The 12,481-nt window shown below is 40.1% G+C and overlaps 1 protein-coding gene across 3 annotated transcripts in view; it reads right to left on the bottom strand.

Annotated features, from left to right (window-relative positions):
- SMPX (small muscle protein X-linked) overlaps positions 1-9,819 on the bottom strand; it is a 44,338-nt gene extending 34,519 nt beyond the window's left edge. Inside the window, exons 1-3 of one of the 3 annotated variants that reach the window (XM_027778935.2) lie at positions 9,698-9,819; positions 6,079-6,138; positions 1,048-1,137 (exon numbers count right to left, since the gene is read on the bottom strand). In XM_027778935.2, the coding sequence (XP_027634736.1) occupies positions 1,048-1,137; positions 6,079-6,117 (129 nt within the window). In that variant the 5' untranslated portion in view covers positions 6,118-6,138; positions 9,698-9,819. Of the gene's footprint in view, positions 1-1,047; positions 1,138-6,078; positions 6,139-8,691; positions 8,920-9,697 lie in introns of those variants that run through there. The other 2 variants (XM_027778936.2, XM_027778934.2) reach the window with 2 other exon arrangements.
- Positions 9,820-12,481: the final 2,662 nt, after the last annotated feature.

The following is a 12,481-nucleotide window of genomic DNA, read 5'->3' on the forward strand; positions in this document are numbered from 1 at the left end:
TTTCCTTGTCAATAGATATTCCAGAAAGTGTCAGGTTTGAAAACCTGTTCCGACATTGTAACAATAAATCACACCATGGGGCAGCTGGTAGTAGCATATTCTTCCAAAGCCTTGCTATAACTTTTCCTGCTGTGTCCCATCATCAGCTCTCATCTAGATAAATACTGCTGGTGAAATCCTGGCTCTCTTTCCTGACAGATTCTGCTGTTGAAGCAGTGATGCACATTTGAAACAGTTTAAATGCCTATAGGTGCCCTGGCATCAAAAAACAGAACTATGCATATATGATGTTGTCATGGTTTAATGCCAGCCAGTAGCTAAAGTACCTCACAGCCACTCACTTACTCCCCCTGCCCTGGAGGCATGGGGAGGAGAATCATAAAGGAAAGTAAAACTTGAGGATTGAGGCAAGAACAACTTAATAATTGAAATAAAATAATAATAATAATAACAACAGTTATAATTAAAAGGAGGGAGAAGGGGAGAGGAATGAAATCCAAAGGGAAGAGTTCTCTCAAGTGATGCACAATACGGTTGCTCACCACCCGCTGACCGATGCCCAGCCAGTCCCTGAGCAGCAGCTCCCAGCAAACCCCCCCAGTTTATATACTCATCATAACATCCCATGGTAGGGAATGTCCCTTTGGCCAGTTCAGGTCACCTGTCCTGGCGGCGTCCCCTCGCAATCTCCCATGCCCCTCCAGCCCTCCCGCTGGCAGGGCCTGAGAAACTGAAAGGTCCTTGACTTAGTATATATATATCCTAGCAATAACTAAAAACATCAGTATATTATCAACATTGTTGCCAGCCAAATCCAAAACACAGTACCAGCTACTAAGAAGAAATTAACTCTGTCCCAGCTGAAACCAGGACAGAAGTGCTTAGTAGGTGGCCATTTATTTCCATGAATGATCAGGGCATGTTCAGCTGTGGCACCTAAGTGATGCACAGTGGTACGCAATGCTGTAAGATTGATTAAAAGGCTTTCTTCCATCAATGGCAGGGATTCTCCTGGGGAAAAAATCAAACCCCTGGTTTTTTTCTTACCTCCTCCACTTCTTCAGGTGCAAGTTCTTTTCTTTTATGAGGGTGGCCTGCACCAGGTCGAAATGCTCCCATTGGGATGTTAATATTAGCCTGTGAGAAGGAAATTATGATGCATATAATAGTGACTGATAAATAAACATACAGTTGGTAAATGGCAAAACTCAAAAGGGGTAGAACAAGTGTATAGACATTATTATTGTGGTTTCTGAGCACTTATGCCTTCAGTGTATGCATCATCCATCACAGCACTCCTGTGGGAAAGAAAAGTGCTTTCATCTCCATTTTAAAGATGGAAAGTGAAAAAACAAAGCTACCTAGAAAGCTTTTGAAGTTCTGCATTTTAGCCTCCCTGGTTTCACTGGACTTTAAACAAATGAGCACTAGACACCGAAGTGTCTTTAGACATCTGCATCTGCTTTGATTCGATCAAGGTCAAACAAGGTGAGTGCCAGCATCAGCATTTAAATGTAAATCACCCAAACTCTACCATGACCCCCACACCACCGGACTGCTGTCCTTCCCCCAGTGACACCAGTTCTCATCACGTTTAATCCCAGGCAGTTAGGAAGGAAAGCCTGCCCTGAGCCAACTCAAGCCATGAGTGTTTCAAATGTGATCTTACAGACAAAATTTGCCCACGGGTGCTACAAACTGCAAATGTGTCACCTTAGTCCTGGAAATCTGCCCCTGGGTTGCCAAGAGAATTTGTGGGAAAAGGCAGGAAGGGCTTTTTGACCTTCCAGCCCCATCTCGGTTTTGCCCAGCAGCCCCAGCCCAGTCTGCAGTGGGGGCTTGCGGGTCGGAGCAAGCTGGGCCGGCTCCAACATCGAACAGACCACTAGCCCCTGGCTTTAGCAAACTCCCCTCAGAATTATACCCACATGACTGCATCAATCTGACTTTTTATCTGTGGCAGAAAGCCAGTAGCTATAACACACGTGGGGCTGATAATAGATACCTTAAAAGTAAAGATTTTTGAGAAAAGAAATGCAGAAAATGTTGCTTAGGGAAGAACAGCTAAAATGTATCCATTTCCCGATGGCTGGATTATTTTAAAAGTCAAATGGCATGATCAACTAAATGCACAATTTATGCCTGTTCTTATCTCATGATCTCAGAAGAGAAGGTGCTCCTAGGAAATGTCATCAAAATATCATGACTCCCACTGGTAAAACCAGAAGGTGAATCGGTAATGTTATGGAGTGGAAGCAGAGAACCTTCCAACAGCGAGCTGTGTTATTGTAGTTTACCATCTGACTGATTTGCATTAAATGAAGATGAATAATCCCATTCTTCTGCTCAAATCGCGGTCTTGCAGATTGTGCCCCAGGCTGGGCAACCACAGGAAAACAGCCCACTGTTTTCAGTAACAACTGTTCTGACAGCTGTCATCAAACGTCAAGCAAATTAAGAATCCTTTTGCCAAGAAATAAGCACCTTTCCCTGTATACTACCTATCTGTTTCCCATTATGCTATTTTTCCAAGGTGATGTTGCCATTTCAGTGGGGCTGGCAAATGTCCACAGGGCCATGTAGTTTATAGACAACCGGGCATTCATTTCACAAAGGTTTTTCACTGAGCATTAGTTTAGATATAGTGAAAAACCTTTCATCTACACCTCCTAAGTTCCCAGGAGACAGGGCATTTTCAGCCTCACGGTACTTAACCTGTTATTTCATTTATGGGTGGAAAAAAACAGCTCTGCTATTTTTAACTTTAAGCATCTTCCCCGCCAGGCTCCGGTACTTTCAGACAGCTTCTTTTTTCGGAATTTGAAACTTCTCTGTACTTTACAGCTAGCGTGGTCATACAGGTTTGCAGATCTGAAACATTAAGGGTTCTCTCTCCTCTTGGTGCTCATTTTAAACTCAGGCATCCCTGCCCCTCGCAGACACCAGCCTCCCACAGCCACCCAGGGCACAGCACAGTGTGGCAAGCCTGATGCCCAGCCCTTGTGTTTCCTACTGTGAATGACAGACCAACTGTGACTAAAAATGGTTCAGGAAACAAAAATGAACCATTAAGTGCCAGATTGTTAATTAAACAAACTGCTCTTTGGTCTACTTGAGCATTTTCACAGTAATCTGTGTCACACAAAAGCAGTTTGTACTATTTTATCTGCAATAAGTATGTTCACATCAGAGTTTGGACAAGATGTACACAGACATGAAATATTAATTTGGTAAAATGAGCAGCCTGTAAGACATAGCTTCACGTTGTCTAGGTCTGATAACACATACCACACATTCAATTATTTCTACTATGAAAGGAAAGTATGACTGATTTCCATACAGTTCCTGACCAGCGGTACCAAAGTCCTGAGCTGTAAATCTCCCTCTTAATCCGCCGCTGGCCCCTTCCTGCAGACAAGCAGCCGTGTAATGGGTGGACCAAATTCTATAAGCTAGTGTAGCTCTGCAAGGACTCTGCTGTGCTGCTATCAGCACAAGTTTGCTATCTTGTATTAAAAATACATTTCATGGCTCTTGTCACCTGTCTGCTGGGGTGGAGATACGAGTCTCACTGACCTCTTTCTTGCCTGCTCTCCCTCCAGTAAAATGTTAAACAGGAGGGTTTTTGTTCCAAACTCCTGAACTCCCAGACTATAATTACTTTACACAGACTTTCTAGGTGTAATTATTATTTTTAATCATAGTAATTATTAAAACTATTGGGTTTGCATCTTCTTTTGGTTTTGGAAAGTGCCTACTGTGTTTTGGATGTCATTGCAGTTTTCATAATGAGTAAGTATGCGTACTGATGTACTCTACTAAGGTCTTCCTGAACAGACCGAAGGAAAAATAACTGTAGGCATGGCATCCAACATATATTGCAGTTTGACTCCATTTAACTGGTATTTAAAGATTTGTTTGTGTTATTTTTTCTGTTTAATAGAGACAGGGCATCCCAATTAGGGTACAACTCATGCATCCATGTACGAGTTGAGGACTGTTATGGATAAATTCTTCACAGCATCACAGCCATTCCTAGCTCTCCAGAAGGATGGCTGAATAAGCTGTAAAGCCACTTTAGTATAAACAATTTCAGTTTAAAAAAATAATAAAGGAACTACAGAGAAAACTGAATGAAATTCAGAAAAAATAATAATAATAGGAAACCCTTCGCCTTTATCTCTGGGGAAAGCCAAGAGTGGCACTTGTGGGTAGAATAATTTTCAGCCAGAGCTGTACACAGTCTTTTACACGCTGAGAGGAGGAAGCCAGCAATGAATGTTATCAGGAATTAACAGTACTTTGGTCCTCTATCACCCTGAACTACTCTTGGGAACCAGTCGCTACCTTTAAGTCTCCCACATCTGTATTTAGTGGCTGTTGGCAAGTGATTTTAACATACATCTTGTACAGTCAGAAAGAAGCCATTTCTGACAAAGAGTACCATGAAATACTTCAGTTAGTAAAGTATCGTTAAATTTCCATTGCTGCAGCATGATGTACATTCTCCAGGGGATGCCTGTCCTACTATTATAGCACATAATAGCAAGGGATTATAATACATGAATCACAACGTATAAAAGTAATGTGACATTTTGAGTCATGATTCTTAGAGTGCTCAAGGTGTAATAGGTATCAGTCCAAGCACAAGTCTCCCTGCTGGAGCAACCTTTGACACAAAGTTTAATAGATTTAAAGTTTGTGCTGTAATTTTTCTCATGAATCAAATTACCTTTGCAAAAATTAAAGTTTCTTGAAATATTGAACTTACGGGACTTTTAAAATGGAAAAATTGGAAGAATTTTTTTACATCTAAAAGTTGGAAACTCGTCATAAAAATAAAAAGGAGCCTATAACTACTTCTTTACATTACAGAAAAAAGTAAACCAAATTCACTCCTTAAAAAATGTTTGTTTGTGTCAATGGAGCTTAAATGTAAAATGTCAATAATTTGGACCTATAAATTATCTACCTTTTTTCATTAATCATACAAACATTTCCATAGTCACTGTAAAAAAGGGATGAAAATTTGAACAGAGTGACATCAATACCAAACTTCTGCTAATTTCAACTGAAGTGCAGTAGTTTATATGCCTGTTGCAGTAGAGTTGATGATGATAAAGAGAATTAGCATTTTTCAGTGTCTTGCAACTTCAGTATGCTGTCTAGCCACTGGGAAATTAATCTTCTTGACACTCCAATCCATTGAGCTAGAATTTTCCTGAGGAAACAGAGGACAGCTCAGACTTCAGAAATTCCATTTTGTGTTTCTTACATAATCCCAAGGGAACCTAAACTCATGGTAAAATTCCATTGCAAGTGCACTTTAAAAAAATATATGAAATATCTGAAAAAATCTGCAGTTCAGGATGCATTCTGACCTTTTCACAAGAATCAATGATAGCATGAGCTAAATACATTCTTTGTGAGGCAACTTTATTATGATGTTGGGATAATTCTCCAGCTGTTTCTTTTACAAGTATGTAACAACCAATTTCATCCTTATAAGCATATAACATTTGAGGAGGTATGTGACACAGAAGAATTTCTTAAATTAAAACATCAACATTTTTCTCATTTGGTTTTTAAATAAAATGCTTCTTAAACAAATATTCAAAGTTGTAGGGTTTTTTTCCTGAAGGAATGCACATGTGAAAATTTTCAAAATACCTATCCCTTCTTTTTAACCTATAATTCTTTCAGCATTATATTAACCCTGTGGGAAATCTAACAGTTGCAAGAATTAGTTTTACTCATAATACTGATCAGTTATAAAGATGTATCACTGTGTTTTCCTTAGCTGATCCGCCAACAGCCATAACCTAACACTGGAAAGACCATGCAAGCAAGAGATTAACCATCCCACCTGATCCAGTTTTTTATCAGCCCAGATCATAAGACACTCTTCAGGTCAAACTTTTTCAGTACTTTCATGTCTACCAAGCTTTTCACTTTCAAGGAATAATCTCCAGTTAGCACTTCTGTGGTGTTTTGTCTGAGTAAAAGTGCAGTTTGCCAAGCACTGGAGGTTGAGATTTATTATTTTATTATATTAGAAATGTAAATACTGTCTCTTACCTGAATGGCTTTGACATGTGACGCTGGCTGTTTTGACATTTTTAAGACAGAGGCTTATCCCTGCAAGCAAAATGGGAAAGTGTTACCAGCTCTGACATTCTGATAGCTAAGTGAGATAAGCTAGAACTTAGCCCATGCTGCCTCTTGACAGGCATCCATTTCATCTGCCCAGCTCCTGTTTCCATCTCAGTTTCAGAGTTGCTTAGTTATTCCTTCTGAATACCAGAAGGAGACAGAACACCTGAGCTTCTCCAATTAATGTTTCATAGCCACAAATGGAGCTATCTCTTTCACATTAAAAATAACAATGAATAGAGATAAGGAATCTCTCAAACCTTCACGGCATTATAAAATGAGTAAGAATTAAGGGAAGCATTTGTGGATAAACAATGTGTGATTATCTCTGTCACAGTATATATGAGGAAATTATTAGAACTCTCAGTTTAAACCTTCTTTCAAATAAAGCATAACTTGCTATAAAACATTGGTAAATGCAGACATAACCATTTTCTGACTCACAAATCCTTGCAAAACCTTAATGCCTATAGACTGAAAATGATCAAGATGGTCAAACTCTAAAGTCCTCTTTGACAATCGAGGGCACAAAGTAGCTTCTCCTCAAAGTTATAGAGCATTGGATTAATCAATTTTCTTTAGAAATAAAATTAAAAAGGACAGAGTTTTCCCTCTAGTTTTATGTACGTGGAGAAATACGAACTGATGCAGTATTAATATACAATAACAACAGGAAATACACCAAAATCAAAAGATTCTGTAAAGGTTAAAAAAAAAAAAAAGGCAAGAAATGTTATTATCAGATTAATTGAAACATTGTCTCAGCCTTTTATTCTTTCAATGAGAATTAAGATTTTAACTGGCCTAGACCTTCATCAAAGCCTGGTTATTTAACCATTATAAACCAAAAAAAAGTAATACTTTAGTAATAGTAATAACTTAGTAATACTAAAAGATGAGAAATTATTTCACCAGAGAACTCATTGATCACAATCAATCTACAGCATATTTTTGCTACTAAATGTAACCTGAAATGAGAAGGAAAATATTGAGAAAAGTAATAAATGATGCAGAAGAGAATAGTAGAAATATACTGAGAAATCAAAAGTGGGTCAAAGGTTTTGGTACTGCAAAGAGTGTAACGGTCACATGGAGGCGGTACCAAAGAAAAGTATAGACGAGTTGTAGGTTGGCTTCAGCTTGGAATATCAGCCTGAAATTGTATCACTGGAGCTTCGTGGAAGACTTGCGCTTGCATATTCTCATGTAGCTTTAAATCTGTGTAGAATGCTGAGCAGAACTTACAGTAAAAATGACCTGCCGTTAGAGGTCTCCCTCTGATCGCACTCTCAGCTGTAAAGAGCGCTTCCAACCAACGCAGGCTTAACTCGGAGGACATCATCTTCATAGGCTGCTTTGGGTTTAAACTGATTCTACTGATTAATAAATCAGAAAAAACCCACACCACCATCATGCAAAATTAAACCAGCAGGCTTCCAGTGAGTTTTATATTGTGGTTTTATATTTATATTTACAATCTTAAAACCAGAGGTAGTTTTAAAAACTTTAGAATTCACTTTGGGGAGTGAAATCTCAGCCACTGAAGTTGATGACAAAATTTGCACAGATTTCAAAAAGCCAAAAGGATTAACCGAGCTCTCTCTCTCTCCTTCCTTTTTGAAAATCTTCACTATGCCAAGAAATAACTGTGCTGTGAATGAGTGGTTGTATTCCAAAGATGAATACAAAACAATCCTCCAGTTTATTGGAAAGATAGGACTCATAATACAGGAAAGTTTAATTAATTTTTCTTATCATCTTCTCCTCTTTCTAATCAGAACGAAAAATGGAAACAAAAGCACAGGAAATTAACATAAAATGGATCTACTTTCTAACCACTGTCACAAAGAAATTCATGCTGATGTACTTCTCCATCTCGCATGCCAGTGCATTGCAAAAACACCGATATATACTTCTTGGGCCACCTAGAGCTAAATGGGTAAGGATTTACACTGAATCTCAACTTTAAAACAAGCGCAGCGATAGAGCTCCTCAGTGAGGTGCTCTGGGTTCACAAGAAGTCTGCGTTCAAATTGATTGCAATCAGACACTGGTTCCTAAAGACAGATGCATGATACAATTGTGTAGGACTGCTTTCGGAGGAGGTGATTTTCCTACCAGTTCGTGCTGTCCTCATTACTGCCAGGGAAATCAGGACAACAGCACGTTACTGAGTAAAAATAGACAATCTTCTCTGGCTCTCTCCCCTTCCCTCCCTTCCCTGAGTTTCCCTCCAGAGCAACACTGACCATCAACCACAGGAAAAGAAGCCTCAGATTACAGATACATCTATTACTTGAAGTGATTAGATCATTTTTACATATTCCTTGGTTCTTTTGCCACACATCTCAGCGAGACAGTCAGGAGTGCTGCACTCATATTAAGTTACTTCTGGCATTCCAATCAGCTCTGCAAACTTGAAAAAAATCCCTCTTCACCCTCATTTCCACAGCAGGATTTCATATGCGTGCAGCCAGAGAAAGGCAGGCGCACGCAGCCTGTGCTCCCCAGCACCTTTTTGGCCTCCCCACAACTTACCTTTTCCCTTCTATGGGACGCATGCTGAGCCAAACTTAGAAAGCAACGGCAACATTAGTCCAGTTTGGAGTTGTTTTATGCCAGACTTCCCCTGCAAATCCCCTTGCTTCGCATGAAAGTACTCATGAATGGGACTACTTGTGAAATACAGGACTACTACAGTGAAATAAATGAGTGTTTTGAAAAGAAACTTTGTAAAACAAAGGACCTGTCTTCTGTCCCTCTGCTAAAAATAATTTCTGACAGGGCTGCAGCAAGATAATAAGCTGGCTTATTCAATTTGCTTTAAATACAATATCATAATGCCATCTGCTGTAATCTGCACAAGAGATGTACAGTAGCACAGGGACAAGAGAAAAAGCCCTCCCCCTGCCCCAGCTGGAAGCTGCCCTTTCTCCCTGCTGCACTCACGGCACCAAGCACAACGGGCATTTCGGACACAGAACTGCAGTGTATTATCTTATTAAAAGGCTTTGACAGGAACTACACTACTGTGAGACCCAGCTAGTGCAAAGAAAGACAAGAATCCCCTGATTTGCAGCTTCCAGCCTGTCACACAGAAACTTACTACATGCTCTAGGCAAATGCAATCACGGTTTCTGTAATGCAGTTGCCTCCCCTACAGTTACCTGCTAAGCTTACAGTGAAAGAACACCTCTTACCATCAAAATCCCCACGTAATATTTCACTGACTATAACAAACATATAGAAAACAATCAGCATGCCTATGTACTACAGCATTCGAGCTAATACAGTTACACTTCTTATGAGTCACTAGGTATTTAACTGACTTTCTGTATTAAATCTTTAAAGATCTCCACAGACTACGAAGCGATAATTATAACAATCTGTTCTGAATATGCTGATACGCTGTATGAGACATTAAAATAAGCAGAAACCCACAACTATCGTAGTCACCTTGCATTAAACAGTTTTCATAAGGGTCTTTCAAGTTTTTAACTGACCCCTTCAAGATTAGCTTACTTATATAAGAAAAGCTCCAAACCGTCAAGTGAGTATGTGCACCTCCTTTCGATGCTGAAAGAGGTACCTTCTTCCACCAGCTGAGGTATTGACTGCGATCCTTTTAATGTGTCTGAAATAGCTCCAATGCTTTCAGCCTGGACGGCACTGAGAGCTGCTCCAGGCTGGAGTGGGACTCAGCTGAGAAGCGAAGTGTAAAAGGGCATTCCTGTCATAGCTTCCAGTTGTTCTTCCTAAATATAGAGCTTGATTCACCCTGTAACTTAGTCCCCTGTGACACTTGACCATCGTCAAACCAGGGCTCAAGTGTCAGGCAGGAGGTGTTGAAGGAACACACCTTTGGGTCCTTTCCTGCCCTCCCTCCCTCTCACTGTTGCTCTGGACTTTCCACAAGTGCCAGGCATACGGTGGCAGAAGGGAACGCGTAACTCCTCCTGTGGTGTTTGGGGCAGCGTGTGCCTCCCTACTGCCACACCAGAGAAGGAAATAATTACGGAGAGATAATTACGAAGAACTCGCCTCAGAGGAACTAGGGGAGGTGAATGCCACACCAATGCAATTGTATTGCTGTTGGGTTGGGAGCAACGTCGCGCAGCAGCTGCCTCGGGGTCTCGGTGTGGTGGTGCTCCATGCAGCACAGCCATTCCCACGGGAAGGAGGGCTTCTGACTGTGCAAGGCCATAGCAGCCAGCTGCTGAGCCTTAGGGTACATGGAGGAAGAGAAGATAAGGAGGAGGGGGGGAGGTGCTATAGCGCACGAGGGAAATGAAGCGTTATTATACAGTTGTGCTCACGCTGGCTGGGTACCATCTCCAGTGAAGGCTACTGAAGGAGACCTGCCCCAGCAACTCGTGCATAGGGCTCAGTCTTATGTTTCCACTCCCAGAAGTACAGCCTCCTCTTCACTGCATCTTCCTAAGGGTGAACTTTCCCCTTCATCACTCCTCTGCCATACCTGTTCTCCACCTGACCCACAACACTAGTGCTGATAACAGCATTGTCATTATGGGCAATACCGTACGGGCCACGTGCAACTTTTAGAAGATCAAGAATTTTCAAAATTAGTGCCAAAGACATAGATAACAACTAGTGGTTGGGGTAGTGGTTTCAGAGAGGATTTCTCTTTACTTTAACTTGTTCAATCAATCACTGTTTTCATTTCAAGTATCTCAAAGGGGAAGATGACCACACAGACCACTTCATTAAGCCTGTGACTCACTCCCTGCTGCCCTCTTTCCCAAAACTGCTGTCATCATTAAGCAGCTGATATAGCTGATGACTTGCTCTAGCAGCTTGCAGACTATTCATAGCCACCTCCTTCCCAAAGATCCACGACAAGATGGACACCCAACTAGGCATATGCAACAAGCACATGCACTTGTATTAGGTCAAGACTGACAGAGATAATTATAGCAATTGGCTTGTTCCAAGGAGACCCCTTGGCCCATTCTTCAGAAAGGCTGAGCATGGCTGTTATCAAATATTTCGAGGTTTAAGAAGACTACTGCACTTGAACCATGGCAGAGTTCACAACAGGGCTTAAAAACCTGTCTTTTGCCCAGAATGCAGGATTTTGCTGTTACAGTCTAAGGTCCTGCCTTCCAGGTGGTTGAGGCCACATTAAAGCAAAGCTGAAGTCAAATAAGTGACTTTACATTCCTCCTTGTGAAAGTTTATATTTACACAAAAGTATTAGAAGGCAATGAAAGAGGCACTACATTTTTGTAACAAGGTCTTATACACAATTTTATTTCAATTTATATTACAACAGTTATATTACAAACCAGCTCTGGAATACCCAGTTACTTCTTCCACATGTCATTCATTTAGAAAAGGTAGGCCATTGCTCACATTTTATAATCCCATCATTCTGCAAATATGCCTAAGAAATACCAGCTCAACACTGTTTCCTTCAACAAATTTTCATGGCAGTGACAAGTGATTTCACAGATAGTCTTAGTGATGTGTAAACAGGAGAAGAATCTACCTCTGTCACATACCTAACACCCATAAGCTATCACACCTAAACTGTATTAAATTGTGGGGACAAAGGAGTAAACCCAGATTTTATCACTAATATCAGAAAATGTCAATCTGAGTAGATTTTAAAGGGAAAAATAGACCTACCATTATTTTGCAGAGTACCATTCATTTGAATAACGACTGGCATGCATAGCCCCATGACTTGCAGATTCATCTGCTAAATACATGCAGCAGGTGATTTAGAAAGTAAATAATGAGGCATAAGTGCATTTTAGATGATAGATTCAATGCCCGGCAAGTTAGGACTAGGTACATCGTCACACACTGCATAAATATTATGTCTTGTGTACAGAGACCCAAAAGACATAGTAACAAAGTATTTGAAGAATGAAAATCTCAATATAGTTCAAAATATACTTTTATTGCATTCCTAGAAGCTTGTCAAATTAACACGCTTCCTGGAACAGCTTATTTGTTTCAAAAGCAAAGTCAATGTTTAACAGAAGCATGTATGTCTTACTTCTTGACTGAGATATTTCACTGTATAATGTCAGACTTTTTTCTTTAAGCTGTCACTACTTAATATGCTTTTTTAAATGTTTTGCTTTTTGAGAAACCTCATGAGCACAGATATAACTTCCCTGAGGCTCCCAAAAGAATTTTTTTTTTCCTATTATAGTCCAAACTGTTTTAGTGTAAGGCAAACAATGCAATACAATTGAAAATGTAAGTCAACAAAGGAGCAGTTAGCTCACTTGAAATAAGACTTCTCTAAAGTAAAAAGCCAATAAATTAATTCCTGGACTTTTGTTTCAAATTACCA

Source organism: Falco peregrinus, chromosome 4 (assembly GCF_023634155.1).
Source record: "Falco peregrinus isolate bFalPer1 chromosome 4, bFalPer1.pri, whole genome shotgun sequence".
NCBI classification, from domain to species: Eukaryota; Metazoa; Chordata; class Aves; order Falconiformes; family Falconidae; genus Falco; species Falco peregrinus.